The 19253-nt window shown below is 39.4% G+C and overlaps 1 protein-coding gene across 4 annotated transcripts in view; it reads left to right on the forward strand.

Moving 5' to 3' along the window:
• Positions 1 to 19253, forward strand: part of cep290 (centrosomal protein 290) — a 110104-nt gene that overhangs the window by 86846 nt on the left and 4005 nt on the right. For all 4 annotated transcript variants that reach the window (XM_069904309.1, XM_069904308.1, XM_069904307.1 and 1 more), the window contains 7 exons: positions 1057 to 1191; positions 2971 to 3057; positions 5701 to 5865; positions 6753 to 6875; positions 7464 to 7636; positions 17202 to 17343; positions 18414 to 18487. In XM_069904309.1, coding sequence (XP_069760410.1) covers positions 1057 to 1191; positions 2971 to 3057; positions 5701 to 5865; positions 6753 to 6875; positions 7464 to 7636; positions 17202 to 17343; positions 18414 to 18487 — 899 coding nt within the window. The remainder of the gene's footprint in view (positions 1 to 1056; positions 1192 to 2970; positions 3058 to 5700; positions 5866 to 6752; positions 6876 to 7463; positions 7637 to 17201; positions 17344 to 18413; positions 18488 to 19253) is intronic.

Consider the following 19253-nt stretch of genomic DNA (forward strand, 5'->3'; position numbering starts at 1 on the left):
GGTCACTGGGAGGTCCCACCATTGCACCAGACAGAGTGAAGGTGCTCTACGAAACTATCTCCCAGTCTGTGTCCAGTCTCTCTAATGTAGTGGTGAAAGATAGTCGAGTTGAGATTTTGATTGATGAAGAAGTATGTTAAATTTTCATTATGTCCGTATATACCATGTTTCGTGAGTCTTTCACCCAGTTCTCCTCTGCCCCTCTCCCTCATATACTACATGACTTCTTTTTGTGTGTGTATATAGTCCACACGGAGTTTGGATCCTCATGGTCAGAATGAATCTAAAGTACCTGCTGCTACTATCCCTTTGGAACAAGTCAACACTGAAAAAAGGGCAAAAATACAAAACTGCAAGAAGCCAAGGTTCCGTTTACGCAAAAATAATCGGATTTATGATCAGCCAGAAAACACCCCTTCATATGGGACTGGCGTAAAAGCTGTGCAGAGCACTGAACATGAGGATCATAGGATCTTGACAGTGGAAGATCCATGCACCAATGACGAGAGGGAGCAGACTTTCTATGCTGATGGGGATGAAGAAGAACTTTCATTTGAGGACGAGACAGAAGTAAAACAGGCAGCTGTAAAAGAACAGCAATCTAACACCAAGGTGGGCGAAGAAATGGAACAGCCAGAAATAAATGTTGGAACCCAGGAAGGATCAAGTGCCGAAGAGAGCAAAAGTAGTGCGAGTCTATTGGGACTTGGAAACGGGGATGAAGTGGATCTGGCAACAATGGAAGAACAGAGAGGACTGGATTCTGAAAAGCAAAGAGTCTCTGAAAGAAAGATTCAGGTTATCCACCCACAAAACCTAGCAGAAAGAACCTTGTCGACCCTACCCTAAATTAAGCAGTAGACAGTAAATTATTTTTAATGCTCAATTAGAGGCTTTCCAAAACGTACAGTAAACTATCTCTCAAGTAAATTCTGACTAGTTTGGCTTGCAGATGTAGCCTTCCAACTTTTAGATTTTTATCATAGCTTTACTGTAAAAAGGCTTTTCTGTGCAAGAATCAGTGTTGCTGATGGCATGTTTCATTACTCCGCTCAGACGTCCGGAATTGGATCTGATACTTCATCTCAAAAGGAACACCAACTTCAGAAAGAGAACCTGAGTCTGTCTGCAGATAACGTGGAGCTGCGCTTTCAAGTGGAGCAGGCCAATAAGGATTTCCCACGATTACGGGTAGGCCATGGATGAGCATAACGTTCATTGTTGGTTATATGGGGAAATCTTCTGCTTGTTTTACAATACACATCCACTAGAGTCTGACTCCCAATATGTGTCCACTAAAATCAGAACTAGGAGCATGAATAGGCCATTCAGCTCCTCCTGTCAGATCCATCATGCAATAGGATCTTTTACCATGGCAGCATCTTCCTGTATTAGCCCCACATCCTCGACTCCCAAAATATCTTCATCTAAGTGATGTGTGCCTTGAATTCGCTGATTAACTGAATCTCCACCTCCTGCTTGGGTAGTAAATTCTAAACAATAACTATTGTTTGTTTGAAGAGGTAAAAGGACAAGAATTGCATCATCTATGGTAAACGACTGCCAAAATCGCATTGATTAGTAGGGCTGGACGAGCAGATCAGGGAGACACAAGGGGAGTGGACCCTTCGAACTCCAAACAGAAATATGAGCAGACAGATTACAATAGATGCTTGAAATCCAACTGAAACTGGTTGTGTTTTGTTCAAATTTAATTGTGGGTACAGGTTAGTGACCCCAGGCACTAAGTGTGGGGGGGGGGGGGGGGGAGAGGGAAAAGGGTGGTGAGCGCGTGCACTGAGGATGTATCAGCCAGCTAAGGTAGATACCACTGAACATTGTCATTAAGAGCATGTCCCATCTTGGAAGCAAATCAGCTTAAGAGTGTGTTTCAGGGAGTGAGCAATTTGAATATATTACTCTTGATCTCATCATCCAAATTGTTGATCACAGAACTGTTCCCTTTAGCACCCCATTGTTCATAGCCCCACAACCAGTTTCGATTGTTCACTGTCGGCTGCAATCGCTGTGGGCAAAGACTGCAAAAATTGAACTGGTAAATTAATTGATTTTATCGTCATGTGTACAGTAAGAAGCTTTGTTTTCCATGCTATCCAGGCAATCCAATTCATCCAGCATGTAGTGCAATAATAACCAATATCTAAATGGGTAAATAAATAAGAAGGCAGCATATTAGAGGTCACGTCATTCAAGCTGTGGAGAAAAGCACAATTATTAAGTACAGATTAGTATAGAACTTGTTGAATTTAGATCTTAATTGTATCTTGGTTAGAATTGTTCATAAATACAGAGCTGTAGTACAGGTCCATAGCATTACCAGTTCACAGGAGCTAAAACATGAAAGTCTGCAGACGCTGTGCTTGTAGTAAAAACTCAGCAGGTCCCGCAGCATCCATGGGAGGTAAAGCTATATAACCAGCTTTTGGGGCCTGAGCCCTCCTTCAAGGTATAAGTAGAAAGCAGGCAGCCAACTGAATTAAAATTCTGAGGGGAAGGGTGGCACAGTTGACATAGTGGTTAGCGCAATGCCTTTACGGTACCAGCAATCAGGACAGGCCTTCGAATCCCGCGCTGTCTGTAAGGAGTTTGTACGTTCTCCCTGTGTCTGCGTGGGTTTTTTCCACACTCCAGTTTCCTCCCACCATTTGAAACCTACCAAGGGTGTAGGTTTAATGGGTGGTATGAACTTATGGGCCAAAATGGCTGTTACCATGCTGTTTGTCTAAATTTAAATTTAATTTAAGGAGGAGTGCAAACCAACAGACAAAAGGTGATAATTGGAAATGGATAAGAGGAAAGGTGGGAAGATACAGAGCTAGCTGGCTGACTACAGGTTGCCACATGAGATTTCAATGTGCATTGCCAAAATGATCAAAACATTCCTTATTCTGATGCACTTGTTCTTCAAGTTGATTTAAACTTTGTTTATATTTTCTTATCTTTTCTCAGGATCAAATAGTTAATTTACAGGAAATGTATCAACTCCTCAAGAAGGAGAAAGCAGATTTGGAAAGGAAGCTTGGAAACATTCGAGGGGTATGTGTGAAGATGTTGTTTCCACAATATTATACATGAGCAAAAACACCAACAACAAATAATTTATTCATTCACCCACTACAGGAACCATTCAACCTGTTCTGCCCTTGAAACCATTATCCCCATAGTTCTACAAATGTTTCTATTTTAGGAACTGAACAGAAAATAGATATGAGAAAGATTGAAGGTTATGGGGAACTTGCACAGAAGAGGTATTGAGGCCAGCATGGATTAGCCACAATTTTGTTAAATGGCAGGGCAGGCTTAGGGGATGGGGGCCCTAATCCTGCTTCTATTGTTTCTTGTCGACAACTATTACTAGATCTACTACTAGATTGGGTGGCATGGTTGGCAATAACGGTTATTGCACCACCTTTACAGCACCAGTGATCCGAATCGGTTCGAATCCCTTGCTCTCTGTTAGGAGTTGGTACATTCTCCCATGTCTGCATGGGTTTTCTCTGGGGGCCCCGGTTTCCTCCCCCCTTCAAAACGTCTTGGGGGGTGTAGGTTAAGGAGTGTAAATTGGGCGGCATGGACTCATAGGGCTGAATTGGCCTGTTACAGTTCTGTATCTGCATCTATCCTGGTTAGTGCATTACATATCTGCTTAATATCAGGATATTTGGAAGTAGGATCTTTTTATTGACTTTGACAAAACCTTTTCTAGCATTGAACACCTTAATCGCCCCTGAACTTTCACTGCTCCACATGTGGAGTGCAGGATTGTACCTTTGCTTTTTATTGAATCCCTTTGAACTTTCGACCAAAAAAAATCCACATAAAAGTTCATTTTTGCATTCTTGGCTAAGTATTTCTGGCTTGACATATTTCCCACAGGCAGTTACAAAAATTTTCTGGCTGTGCTTTAGAAATAAGATTTTTTTTCTAATCAGTCTGTGCATAGCAAGATCGTATCCCTTTTCATTGCCTGCAAGGTTTAGTCTGTAATGTGTTTCAAGAGATTCAGAACATCATCGCTTAACAGATTGACTTGGATGTTTAATTTGCATATGTGGCAAGAGTAAATTCACCCAGCAAATCGACATCAGGCAAAATACAGTTAAACAAGAAAATCTGCAGATGCTGGGGGTTGAGTGCAACCCACGAATGTGCTGAAGAAACTCAGAAGGGTGCACGGCATCCAGAGGAAGTAAAGGGTAGGGCACAGGCCCAATACATTGATTACTCTTTACTTCCAATGGTTGCTGAGTTTCTCCAGCTCATTAGTGTATTGTGCAAAGTACAGTTAAACTGGTTAACTCTAAACACATTTTTACAATATCTGCAATTGATTAAATTGCATTTAGTATTTGTTTAAAAGAAATATAGGTTTACATCAGTCTCTGCCAGCAAATGAATATGTATGGAATACTGTTGCAAGAAGCTGAGTAAAGGATGCAGATTATTCTGTGGTTAGCAATTCTAGGTTTATGCAAGACTTTATCCATGCAAGAACTTTGAGGGAACATTCTAAATGGAGTTGTTTATTTTCATTGTTGCAGGAATTAAAACATAACAGTGCTTCATCAGTTAATGCTCATGATTTGTTAAAACAATCGAGGAAGGCCACCACATAATTCAGGAGGACATAAAAACAATGAATATTAAAAGACCAGCTTCCCGCTTGAGCGAGATCACGCAGAATACAACTCGAAGATCATAACTGGACAATTCCTCATAATCCCTGCCTCTCCTACATCCCTGGCTTGCAATGTGATCTTCAAAAAGGTGGGGAGGGAAAGAGAAACTCAGGGCTGATTTTTTTTAAAATAATTCTCAGGGCCAATCTTAATATCTTTTTTTACCTACAGCACAGTAATGGGCCTTTAAGGCTCATGAGCCCATACCACCCAAATACAGCCAATTAGTCTTCAACCCCTGTACATCTTGAAGGGTGGGAGGAAACCAGAGTGCTTGGAGGAAAGCCGCACAGATACAAGAACGTACAAACCTCTTACAGACAGCACCGAATTTGAACTTGAGTTGCTGGTGCAGTAATAGCATTGTGCTAACCGCTACGCTAACCATATCAATCTAATGGATTAACTGGTCACTGATGTAACTACTTTATATGGGACATAGCTCTGCTAACATTGGCAGTCACATGTAAATTGGACAGAGATGCTGGAGGAAGTGAGCAGGTCTCGCAGCGTCCATAGGAGGTAAAGATATATTACCGATGTTTCAGGTCTGAGTTCTTCCTCGTTGTGTATCTTGAGGAAAGGCTCAGGCCCAAAAAATTAGTAATATATATGTACTTCCAAAGGACGCTGCGAGACCAGCTAAGTTCCCCCAGCATCTCTGTTTTTCTACAATCACAGTGTCTCCAGTCTTTGATGTTTCACCACATGTAAATTGGAGCAGTAATTGCAGTCCCAAATAAAATTAAATAGAGGAAGGTAAAGCTGCTGTATGCATTCTTTATTGAAACTGTGTAATGATAATAATTAGTTTCATTTAAGCAGGAGTCATTACTAACATGAGCTTGCTTATGTCTTCATTTCAGGGACACATAATTCTGGGGTGCCAATTCCAGGAGCAGGGTTATTTCTGTGTCTGAACCTATTTAAGTTATGGAGAGGAGGGAGGGTGGTTTTCGATTGGTATGGACAACTCTAAGCTGTTGATATTATTTGGCAGTCTGGACGCAATGGAAAAACGGTGCCTGAACTGGAAAAAACAATAGGGTTGATGAAGAAGGTGGTGGAGAGAGTGCAACGAGAGAACGAGGAGTTGAAGAAGGCACCAGGAGTGGTATCCTCTGAGAAAAGAACCTGCCTTGAAATGGAAAATGAAAAGCTTAAGGTTTGTGTCAGAATTTCAATATGTTAAATATGTAAATACAGAACAAGATGCAATATCTGCAGCAAGAAAGCCCTCCCCAAAACCATGCCAATTTCATTGGTGGTGTCCTGTTATTCAGAATTCAAGCAACCAGTGGCCTCAAGCAACTGGCAAAAAATATCAGGAAATAGATATAAAAAACGTAAGATTAAAATTGGCATCCCTCTCCATATGTTTGCCAATCACGCAACACACAATCTCAAGCAACTGGAAAATTCACTTATCTGCAATCCGCTTAGGTCCCAGATACCAGGGGTTTCACTGTACTCAAGAGTTGTAGCATGATCAATAACTAAAAGGTTAAGACTGCAAAGCTGCTGAGACACTGGAATCTGCAGTAAAATGAAACCCAAATTGCTGGAGAAACTCAGCAGGTCAGAGGCCTGAGAAAGTTTGTCTTGTCACCTGCATTCCTGAACAATTTCTATAGGAGCACCTTTAAGGCGTATCACTATCTGCTCTACCCAGGACTGCAGAGGGTAATGAATGTCACAGACCATCACCCACACACCACCCCCCCCCCCCCATCTATAACTCCTGCTGCCTTAGAAAAGCAATCAACATATTAAACTACTCAATCCACCCCAGCCACACTTTCCTCAACTCCCCCTCCTGTCAAAAAGATGATTCATCAGGGTCCACCAGATTCAGAGTTTCCATATTGCCATTGTCAAACTCTTGAATGAATGTAAAAATTATGCTGCCTTCACTCGGTGTCTCTCTCTGTAATTCTGGTCTTTTGTATCGTGTCTTACTTGTACTATGTAAGAGATGTCGACTCACAAAACATCTATCGTTGTATCTTAATACATATGTCAATGAACTAACTTATACTGAACTTATCTCAGGGAGAACTTGAGAAACTGAAGATGCAGATTGGTGGACAGCTGAGTTCCCGCTACGAGAGCAAAACAAAAGGCATGGCGAAGATCTTAGCTGAAAATGAACGATTGCGAAAAGAGATCAAAAGGGTAAAGAAATTCTGAGTCTCTTCTGTACTCTGGGAAGTTTCTTTTTTTTAATGTTTTTTTAAATCCTTTTTACCTTCATCAATCTAGCTTTCAAGCCTGAGGGTTGGCTGTTGGCTTTATTTCAAGCTGACAGTGTGCTTTTTGGACCGTGTTCCATTTAATGGCTTCCACCCTACAATGAGAATCAATTTGTCCATCGAGTAGCAAATCCCTTGAGTCTCTTTGTTCATACAAAGGATGTGGGCTTTACAGACTGAGTCAGCATTTAATTACCCATCCCCAACTACCCTTGAGGCTAGGGGGTGGTGAGCTGCCTGCCTGAACGTACAAACTCCTTACTCTCAGTGCCGGATTCGAACCCGGGTCACTGATGCTGTGATAGTGTAGCAATAACTGCTACACTAACTGTGCCACCCTGTTTGTCTTTGCATACATCATGGCTAGTCACCCAAGTGTTTCCCAGCATTTTCTGCTTTAGCAAGTCACAATCTTTATCCTGAGAACATTATAACTCAAGTTGTGTTGACCCTGTACCAGCCAGAGATGGGACTGAGATCTTTCTTTTGCTAAATGTTCATTATGTGACAGGAAGGCGACTGTTCTGAAAAGCTGCGAATTGCTCAGAGCCACCTGGAGCTGATGAACGAGAAGCTACGCGCACAGTTGGAAGAGACCAATAAACGATTGAGCCTTGCAGAGAGCAGGGCCCCACAGCTGGATGGTGCTGATGGCAAAAGCTGGAAGTCCATTGTAGTGACAAGGTACCACTTAAATCTCTAAAATACCTGCTCATCTGGTACTGAAATAGCAGTCACGCATAGACCATTTTTAGAACATAGAACACTACAGCATAGTACAGGCCCTTTGCCCCTCAATGTGCTTACCCATATATTCCTTTAAAAGTACTAATCCCACCCTTCCCTGTAATCCTCTATTTTTCTTCCATCCATGGGCCTGTCTAGGAGTCTCTTCAATGCCCCCAATGTTTCAGCCTCCCCCACCATCCCTGGCAAGGCCTTCCAGGCACCCACAACTCTGTGTTAAAAAACATATCCCTGAGGTCTCCCCTAAATTTCCCTCCTTTCATTCTGTACACGTCCTCTGATATTTATACTATTCCTGCCCTGGAAAATTTTGGACAAATATTGCAAACTGATTGCAACATTATTCAGTGCTGTGGTATTCTGTGGGTGAATTGACACTGTTTTTTGTACTTTGTTTTTAATAAGACCATAAGATCAGAATTAGACCGTTTGGCCCATTAAGTGCCTGCCATTCGATCCTGGTTGATTTACTATCCTTTTTAACACCATTCTTCTGACTGGCTGAAAATGAACATTTTTTTTTTTTTTTAATTTTTTATTTTTCACACCATAAATCACAATAGCCATGATATACACTTTTTCTTTTCCACACATTTACAGTGACTTTTTCTCCCTCCCCCCTCCCTCCTCCCAAGCCACCCCCCCATCCCCCCCCCCCTCTCATCCATTTTAGTTATACAATCTAGGTTGCATTAATTCAGTTAGACAATGTTGTCATTCAACAAAAATACACCAGAAATTCTACTGAGTCCTTTATTTTCTTCTCTTCTCCTTCCATCAACTTAGGTAATGTTTGTTCCCGGTAGGTTTTCGCTATTGTATTTAATGTAAGGCTCCCATACTTGTTCGAATATTTCAATATTATTTCTTAAACTATATGTTATTTTTTCTAATGGAATACATTTATTCATTTCTATATACCATTGTTGTATTTTCAAATTATCTTCCAATTTCCAGGTTGACATAATACATTTTTTTGCTACAGCTAGGGCTATCTTAACAAATCTTTTTTGTGCATCCTCCAAGTCAATTCCAAATTCTTTATTTTTTATGTTACTTAGGAGAAAGATCTCTGGATTCTTTGGTATATTGTTTTCTGTTATTTTATTTAATATCTGATTGAGATCATCCCAAAATTTTTCTACTCTCTCACATGTCCAGATTGCATGAATTGTTGTTCCCCTTTCTTTTTTACATCGAAAACATCTATCCGATACTGTTGGGTCCCATTTATTTAACTTTTGCGGTGTAATGTATAGTCTTTGTAACCAATTATATTGTATCATACGCAGCCTCGTATTTATTGTATTTCTCATCGTTCCAGAGCATAACTTCTCCCATGTTTCCTTTTTTATCTTTATATTTAAATCTTGTTCCCATTTTTGTTTAGTTTTACCATTTGTTTCCTCATTTTCCTTTTCTTGCAGTTTAATATACATATTTTTTATAAATCTTTTGATTAACATTGTATCTGTAATCACATATTCAAGGTTACTTCCCTCTGGTATACTCAAGTTGCTTCCTAATTTATCTTTCAAGTAGGATCTCAGTTGGTAATATGCCAGCGCTGTATCTCCCGTTATATTGTACTTATCTCTCATTTGTTCAAAGGATAAGAATCTACTTCCTGAAAAACAATTTTCTATTCTTTTAATCCCTTTTTTTTCCCATTTTCTAAAGGCAAGGTTGTCTATTGTAAAAGGGAGTAGCTTATTTTGCGTCAATATTAGTTTTGGTATTTGGTAATTTATTTTATTTCTTTCTACATGAATCTTCTTCCATATATTGAGGAGATGGTGTAATACTGGAGAAGTTCTATGTTGTACCAATTTTTCGTCCCATTTATATAATATGTGTTCAGGTATCTTTTCCCCTATTTTATCTAATTCTAGTCTCGTCCAGTCTGGTTTTTCCCTTGTTTGATAAAAATCTGATAGGTACCTTAATTGTGCGGCTCTATAATAATTTTTGAAGTTTGGCAATTGTAAGCCTCCTTGTTTATACCATTCTGTTAATTTGTCTAGTGCTATCCTCGGTTTCCCCCCTCTCCATAAAAATCTCCTTATTATTTTCTTTAACTCTTTGAAGAATTTTTCTGTCAGTTGTATTGGCAATGCCTGAAATAAGTATAGTATCCTTGGAAAAATGTTCATTTTAATACAGTTTATCCTTCCTATCAGTGTTAGTGGTAGCTCTTTCCAATGCTCTAAATCGTCCTGTAATTTTTTCATTAGTGGATTGTAATTGAGTTTATATAATTGGCCTAGATTTTTGTTTATTTGCACACCTAGGTATCTTATTGCCTGCGTTTGCCATCTGAATGGGGATTCCTCCTTAAATTTTGAGAAATCCGCGTTATTCATAGGCATTGCTTCACTTTTATTTACGTTTATCTTGTATCCCGACACTTCTCCATATTCCTTCAATTTCTTATATAGTTCTTTTATTGCTAGTTCTGGTTCTGTTAAGTACACTATCACATCATCCGCAAACAGACTGATTTTATATTCCCTGTCTTTTATTTTTATTCCTTTTATATTATTATCTCTTCTTATCGATTCTGCTAGTGGTTCTATAGCTAGCGCAAACAATAATGGTGATAGTGGGCATCCCTGCCGCGTTGACCTGCTTAAGTTAAATTGCTTTGATACATGTCCATTTACTGTCACTTTCGCTAACGGTCCCTTATATAATGCTTTAATCCAATTAATATACTTCTCTGGTAAACTGAATTTTTGCAATACTTTGAACAAGTAATTCCATTCTACTCTGTCGAAGGCCTTCTCTGCGTCTAAAGCAACTGCTACTGCCGGTGCTTTATTTCCTTCTACTGCATGAATTAAGTTAATAAATTTACAAATATTGTCTGTTGTGCGTCTTTTTTTGATAAATCCAGTTTGGTCTAAATTTACCATTTTCGGTACCTGTTCTGCTAATCTGTTCGCTAATAGTTTAGCTATTATCTTATAATCTGTGTTTAGCAAAGATATTGGTCTATATGACGCTGGTGAGAGTGGATCTTTCCCTTGTTTTAGTATCACTGTAATTATTGCTGTTTTACATGAATCTGGTAAGTTTTGTGTCTCATCAATCTGGTTGATTACATCCAGGAGGGGCGGTATTATTAGGTCTTTAAATGTTTTGTAGAATTCTATTGGGAGTCCATCCTCTCCTGGTGTCTTATTATTTGGTAAATTTTTTATTATCTCTTGTATTTCTACTGTTCCAAATGGTTCTGTTAATTTATTTTGTTCCTCTATTTGTAGTTTTGGTAGTTCAATTTTAGTCAAAAATTCATCTATTTTCCCTTCTTTCCCTTCGTTTTCGGTTCGGTATAATTGTTCATAGAATTCTCTAAAGTTTTCCTTAATTTCTTTTGGATTATATGTAATTTGTTTGTCTTTTTTCCTTGTTGCCAAGACCATTTTCTTAGTTTGCTCTGTCTTAAGCTGCCATGCTAGGATTTTGTGTGTTTTTTCCCCTAGTTCATAATATTTCTGTTTTGTCTTCATTATATTCTTCTCCACCTTATATGTTTGTAATGTTTCATATTTTATTTTTTTATCCGCCAATTCTCTTCTTTTGGTTGTATCTTCCTTTATTGCTAATTTTTTTTCTATGTTTATTATTTCCCTTTCCAACTGCTCTGTTTCCTGATTATAGTCCTTCTTCATCTTGGTTGCATAACTTATTATTTGCCCTCTAATGAATGCTTTCATTGCGTCCCATAGTATAAACTTATCTTCCACTGATTCCGTATTTACTTCAAAGTACATTTTTAATTGTTTTTCAATAAATTCTCTAAAATCCTGTCTTTTAAGTAGCATGGGGTTTAATCTCCATCTATACATTCTTGGAGGGATGTCTTCTAGCTCTATTGCCAATAACAGGGGTGAGTGGTCCGATAATAGTCTAGCTTTATATTCCGTTTTCCTAACTCTCCCTTGTATGTGGGCTGATAACAGGAATAGGTCTATCCTTGAGTATGTTTTATGTCTAGTCGAGTAGTATGAGTATTCCTTTTCTTTTGGGTTTTGTTTCCTCCATATGTCCACAAGTTTCATTTCTTGCATTGATTTATTTATAAATTTGGTTACTTTGTTCTTCCTGTTAATTTTTTTCCCCGTTTTATCCATATTTGGATCCAAATTCAGATTGAAATCCCCTCCTATTAGTATGTTCCCTTGCGTATTAGCTACCTTCAAAAAGATATCTTGCATAAACTTTTGATCTTCTTCGTTAGGTGAATATATATTAAGTAGATTCCAAAGCTCTGAATATATCTGACATTTTATCATAACATATCTCCCTGCTGGATCTATTATTTCCTCTTCTATTTTAAATGGCACATTTTTGCTAATTAATATAGCCACTCCTCTTGCTTTTGAATTATACGATGCTGCTGTTACATGTCCTACCCAATCTCTCTTTAATTTCTTGTGCTCCAATTCAGTTAAATGTGTTTCTTGGACAAATGCTATATCTATTTTTTCCTTTTTCAGTAAATTTAGTAGTTTCTTCCTTTTAATTTGGTTATGTATTCCATTAATATTTAGAGTCATATAGTTCAGCGTAGCCATTTTATATTTTGTTTATCTTCTCTTTCCGTTTTTCCATCATTACCTTTCCTCCTTTTCCATTTCTGTTTTCTTATTTTCAACTCTTTACCAGACAACATTCCTACAACATCCAACATTTTCCTTATTCTCCTATTTCTATCTTCTTTATCCCCAATCTCCCCTTCCCCTCCTGAGTTGCCCTTTATCCCTTGTCGGACAACCACATCTCCCCTCTCCATTTGGATTTGCGAATCCACTCGCAAGCGTCAACTGATTTTGCAGTGACCGCTCTTTTCCCCCCACCCAGCCCCCCCCAGAAAAGATTTCGTTTTTTATATGTCACAAAGGTCACTCTTTTAGTTCCCTCCTTATTCTCTCTATTCCATTACCTTCCCTTGTTAATTCTTGTCTATACTTTCTATGTTTTCCTCTAATTACAGATATTTTCACATATGCCCATTGTCTCTATTCACTCTTATACCTCTTTACCCGCATACATATCAATCGTGGTCATTTTTACCCTCCTTACCCGTCTTCATCCCTCAGTCTATTTTTGTCTTTACCCACATACATATCAATCGTGATAATTTTTGCTCTCATTACCCGTCTTCATCCCTCAGTCTATTTTTGTAATTGTTCTGCAAATTTTCGTGCTTCTTCTGGATCCGAGAATAGTCTGTTTTGTTGTCCTGGGATAAATATTTTCAATACCGCAGGATGCTTCAGTGTAAATTTATATCCTTTCTTCCATAAAATCGCTTTTGCTGCATTGAACTCTTTTCTCTTCTTTAGGAGTTCAAAGCTTATATCTGGATAAATGAAGATTTTTTGCCCTTTATACTCCAGTGGTTTGTTGCCCTCTCTTACTTTTTCCATTGTCTTCTCCAGTACCTTTTCTCTTGTAGTATATCTTAGGAATTTTACTACAATAGATCTTGGTTTTTGTTGTGGTTGTGGTTTAGGGGCCAATGCTCTATGTGCCCTTTCTATTTCCATTTCTTGCTGTAGTTCTGGACATCCTAGGGCCTTAGGGATCCATTCTTTTATAAACTCCCTCATATTCTTGCCTTCTACATCTTCCTTGAGGCCCACTATCTTTATGTTATTTCTTCTGTTATAATTTTCCATTATATCTATTTTTTGGGCTAGTAATTCTTGTGTCTCTTTAGTTTTTTTATTAGATTCCTCCAATTTCTTTTTTAAGTCTTCTACCTCCATTTCTGCTGCTATTGCCCGTTCTTCCATCTTGTCCATTTTTTTCCCCATTTCTGTTAAGGTCATATCCATTTTATTTATTTTCTTTTCTGTGTTGTTTATTCTTCTTCTTAAATCATTGAATTCCTGTGTTTGCCATTCTTTAAATGACTCCATGTATCCTCTAACAAGAGCAAGTACCTCCTTTACCTTGCCTATCTTTTCTTCTTCTATTTCTCTGTACTCTTCCTCTTCCTCTTCTTCTTCCTCTAGGTTGACCATCTGTTGTTTCTTTGCTGCCCTTTCCTCCTCTTCTTTCTTGTTTCTATTGTCTTCTGTGGTCTCTTCTTGCTGCAGGTGTTCTGCAGCTGTCGTTGCCGGCTGTGGAGATCGACTCCCCAGCTGGTCCCCCCTCCCGTCGGTGTGTTTTTTTGTATGCGCATCGCGCATGCGCGAGGAGTCGCGCATGCGCGGTTGCGCATTTTTACTCGGCTCTGTGAGCCATTGTTGTAGTTCTCTTTCTACCGACCTGAGGTAGTGGGGTCTTCTCTCCACAGCGGGCTTCTTCGGACAGGTAAGGCCTTCACCTTTTTCCTCCGTTGTCTTCTCTTCCTCTCTTCTTTCCGTTGATTTTGATTTTTCTCCTTTTGTCTCCATCTTCTTTCCACCTTTATACTCACTTTTCTTTAACTTGTATTTCTGTGCCTTTGTATTTTTTCTTGTTTTTCCCGACTTTTCTGGAGAGGGCTGGAGTTCACCGTCCGGCCACTACTCCATCACGTGACTCCTCTAACATTTTATTTTTGATACACTTCACGTACCCAGTTGAGCATTTTAACAGTGAAGAATAGTAGGGAAATTAAAGGTTACGGGGAATAGGTAGGTGAGTAGAGCAGAGTCCATGGCCAGATCAGCCATGATTTATGGAATAGGATCAATAGGCTGGATGGCCAACTCCTATTTCTTATATTCTTATGAGTTGTTTAAAAGTAAACGATAGAGTGTCTCACTGGTGAATCTGTGAAGTCATTCTAAAGATAATGTGCATTTCATTTGGCAGCACGGTTAGCGTAACACCTTATGTCACCAGCAATCAGGAGCCGGGTTCGAATCCCATGTTCTGTAAGGAGATTCACCTGGTCCTGATGATATGCATCCAATGGCAGAAGTTATAGTTTTTTTGTTTTTTTTTGTTTTCACATTTATTAAACAGTTCTAAAGTGTATGATACATTGCAATTAAAAATAATTTATTTCATCTTAGGTTTATTTTGAATAGCTTCATATAGTCTGACCACATTTACACAAGTATCATCTAAGCAATCTTATATTGCAGGTTTGAGCTAAAATTTGAGTGTGATGTTAACGTTCAGCCCAAATGAACCCTGAGATGTGTCGTTGCTTTTTCAAACTGATTACCTGTTTATCGATAGCAAACATTTGAAATATTTCGTTTGATTGCATCACTAAAAAAAAATCGGTTGAGTCATTTGAGTGGATTAGTAAAGAGCTAGCCTGGATAACGTTCATGGAAAGAAAAGAACGTATTGTCCCACGGTGCAGCCACGTGCAGTGAACTACCTGTTAACAGGGAACTTTGACTTGGTTGTATTAAAACTCTTCTTGGCAAACATGGTTTGATTAAAATTAGAATCAGCTTGTTTTTATTTAAAATCAGAATAACTTTTGGCCTATGTAAGGTATGCCTTTATAATATTCAGAAAAGGTGAGTTTATAAACATGCGCATAGCTCTTGTCTGTTGAGAGGCACGAAATTAATGAAGGTGCAACAATGCAAGATAGAAATTCCCGGACGCAAATATTGTGTTCTAACACATGCTGCTGAGTGATTATTGTTCAGCACGGAACTATATACCTTAAGCCCATTCACCGCATGAACGGGGCAGATAACGGAGACCCCACAGGTGCACCGTCTTATTCTGCCATCCCAACATTAATGTGGATCATTCTCAGTCCGTTTGATCGCGCCCTTAGAATCCTATAAAACTGTCTGTGACGAAATGCCAGACCAGTATTTTCTTGAAGATTGCCTCGAGGGCATGTCCTTTGCAGAAGTTATAGTTGATGCATTGGTGGTCATGTACCAAAATTCCTTGGATCCTGGGCATGTCCCGGCAGACTGGAAGACGGCAAATGTCACACCACTTTTTAAGAAGGGATGTAGGCAGAAGACTGGAAATTATCGGCCAATTAGCTTGACGTCTGTAGTTGGAAAAATGCTTGAAGCCGTCATTAAAGATGAAATAGTGAAACTTTTGGAACGTAAGGGTTCAATCAGGCAGGCGTAGCATGGTTTTAGAAAAGGAAGATCTTGTTTGACAAACTTGTTAGGATTCTTTGAGGATATAATGGGTGCGGTGGATAGAGGGGAACAGGTTGATGTTGTATATTTGGATTTCCAGAAAGCGTTTGATAAGGTGCCGCACAAGAAACTTCTCAGTAAGTTACAGGAAAGTGGAGTCCGGGGAAGTCTATTGGCCTGGATTGAAAATTGGTTGTCTGACAGGAGGCAGAGAGTCGGGATAAGTGGGAGTTTTTCAGGTTGGCAGAGAGTGGTAAGTGGGGTGCCGCAGGGGTCAGTGTTAGGCCCACAACTGTTCATCATTTACATTGATGACTTGGAGGAGGGGACAAAATGTGGTGTAGCCAAGTTTGCGGATAACACCAAATTGAGTGGAAGAGCAAATTGTAATGAGGATGTGGAGAGTCTGCAGAGGGATATAGTTAAGCTGGATGAGTGGGCAAAGGTCTGGCAGATGGAGTACAATGTTAGTAAGTGTGAGGTTATCCACTTTGGCAAGAAAAATAAAAGAGCTGAATATTATTTAAAGGGTGAAAAACTACAGCATGCTGTTGTGCAGAGGGACTTGGGAGGGCTTGTGCATGAATCGCAAAAAGTTAGGTTGCAGGTGCAGCAGGTTATGAAGAAGGCAAATGGAATGTTGGCCTTCATCGCTAGAGGAATTGAATTCAGGAGTAGGGAGATCATGTTGCAACTGTATAAGGTACTGGTGAGACTGCACCTGGAGTACTGTGTCCAGTTCTGGTCTCCATATTTGAGGAAAGATATACTAGCTTTGGAGACGGTCCAGAGGAGGTTTACTAGGTTGATCCCTGGGATGTAGGGGTTGACTTATGATGAAAGATTAAATCGTCTAGGATTGTATTCGCTCGAGTTCAGAAGAATGAGGAGATCTTATAGAAACATATAGGATTATGAAGGGTATGGATAGGATAGATGTAGGAAGGTTTTTTGAGCTGGCTGGGGAAACTAAAACGAGAGGACACAGTCTCAAGATTCGGGAGAGTAGATTTAGGACAGAGATGAGGAAAAATAGTTTATCCCAGAGAGTAGTGAATGTTTGGAATTCTCTAACCAGACAGGTGGTTGAGGCTGCTTCATTAGACATATTTAAAATTTGGTTAGATAAATTTTTACGACAGAGGAATTAGGGATAAGGGGAGAAGGCAGGTAGGTGGAGTTAGGTCATAAATTAGATCAGCCATGATCTTATTGAATGGCGGAGCAGGCTCGATGGGCCACTTTTGGCCTACTCCTGTTCCTATGTTCCCCCCATGTCTGTGGGGGCTCTGGTTTCCACCCACCCTACAAAAACGTACCAGGGGTTGTAGTTCAGTTGGGTGTGTATTGGGCAGCAGCATTGGCCAAAGTGGCCTGTTACTGTGCTGCATTTGTCTAAATTTTTTAATTTTTTTGGTATTTTAAAGAATGTACGAAAATAAAATGAAGGAAATGGAGGCAGATCTTGCAAAGAAGAATCAAAACCTCACCGACCTCCAGCAACTGTTGAAAGAATCGACTGAAAATGAGCACAAAATGGCAAAACAAATTGGAGACTTGGAGGAAGAGGTGAGAACAGATACAGTGTGAAATTTACCTCCTGTTCCATCCATCTTGTCAGTTAATTCATTTTAAAAGCTATTCTTTTGGTCTTACTTTGTGTTCCTGCATTGCTAATACATTGCAAGTCTTTTATCCAATTTCCCACCTTCCTCTCTCAGTAATAAATTCCTTTTTCCACCTCTAATACCATTGTACACCTGAACAAGTAAAGAATTAGGTACGTACTATATTATCACCTCTTAGACTTAATAAGATAACTGGATTTATTTTCTCTCTGTTCTTAAATGGGAGAATGCGCCAAATAACAGACTACAAACAGTATCTTTTTGGTTTTGCTGCTCTCAATTAAGGGTAAGATATTGGGCAAAGCATTAGTGGAGTTCCTTCATAACCAGTCCTTTATCATCTTTACTGTCTATCTGAGCAAGTCAGCAAACCCTTAATAACAGCCCTTCCAAAACATGGCACTGCCTTCACATTGATAATACATCAGCTGGAATTGCTCAACAACTTGGACAGGGGTAACATTTCAGGTCAAGGACCTTTCACCTGAACTGTAAAAGTCAGAGAACAAATTAGCTTCAGAAATTATAGGGAATAGACGGAGAGGTAAGTGAAACACAGAAGTTTGTAGATGCTGTGATTGTAGAAAAAATACCAAAATGCTGGAGGAACTCAGCAAATGTTGCAGCATTCTGAAAACGGTGAACAATTCAGGTCGGCATCCTGAAACAGGAACAAAATGAATTGAGTGCCAGTAATCAAATATCAATAGTAATTTTTTTTATTGCCTGCAAAATCCTACCTTTTTTTTAACCTAACTACACTGACATTCTGGTGAAGGACCTCCCATAATTAGCGGCATTTCTCTTACCACAGATACACCATGACCTGCTGAGTACACCGAACAGTAAAGCACAGGAATAGGCCTTGGACAGGGCAGACCATTTTAAAAATGAACACATTTAAGAAAGCAATGGAAAAATGTGGCACCTTTGTATGAACAGTTTTGAGAATAGATGGAAAAGTAATGCACGTCCATTTTGACTCTCCCTTTTTGCTTTTACATGCTGCAGATTGAGGTGCTTAAACATTTCCCCGAAGAAGCCAAGACAGAACCAGGGCTGACGAAACAACTTCAATTATTGAGGTATCAACAGCAGCACTTTTATTTGTAACCTGAAGATAAAATAATTTGAACCAACTTTACCCAAACTATTACCATTTGTGGTCATCCACATTCCTGTGTATCTAGACCAGCCATTCTTAATGGCTGAAATCGTAAAATATTTTTGTGTAGATAATTGGCCATTGTGTACTCGAGGGCAGTCTGGAGTCTGTTTGTGGTATAGAAACACTATCTTTGTGTAGATCGTTGTTGGGAAGCCTCCAGTATTGTGTATAGTTTAGGTCACCGTACACGAGGAAGGACGTACTGGTTTTGCAACTTGGATGTACAAAATCTCCCTGGGATGAGAGGTTTTAAAATCCTGGCCTCTCTTTGCTGGAGTATGGAAGGAAATGTCATTACAGTTAGATTGATTAATACTGTAGTTGCTGAGAGGCTGCTTCCTGTCAGCAGCAAGTCCAAAACTGGAGGGGGGGGTGGGGATGAAGTGTCAGTCATCTACAAGACAGGTGAGAAAATTCTTCACAGAGTGGACTGTAAATCTTAGAGTTCTCTACCTTCAAATCTGTCGATGCTCAGTTCCAAAGTGTATAGAGTACATGAATCCATTGGTTTTAGCATGTAGCAATATGATGGCAAACTGTTTAACTGTAGTTTTTTTTTCCTATCCTCCAATTTGTCCAAGTAACACTCTACCCTGCCCATTAACTTACTGTACCCTAAACCCTGCACTTGAGTACGGGTTGACCTGCCTGAATAGCATGGAAAACAAGCTTTTCCTAGTTCC

The sequence above is a fragment of the Narcine bancroftii genome, chromosome 11 (genome assembly GCF_036971445.1).
Source record: "Narcine bancroftii isolate sNarBan1 chromosome 11, sNarBan1.hap1, whole genome shotgun sequence".
Classification (NCBI taxonomy): Eukaryota; Metazoa; Chordata; class Chondrichthyes; order Torpediniformes; family Narcinidae; genus Narcine; species Narcine bancroftii.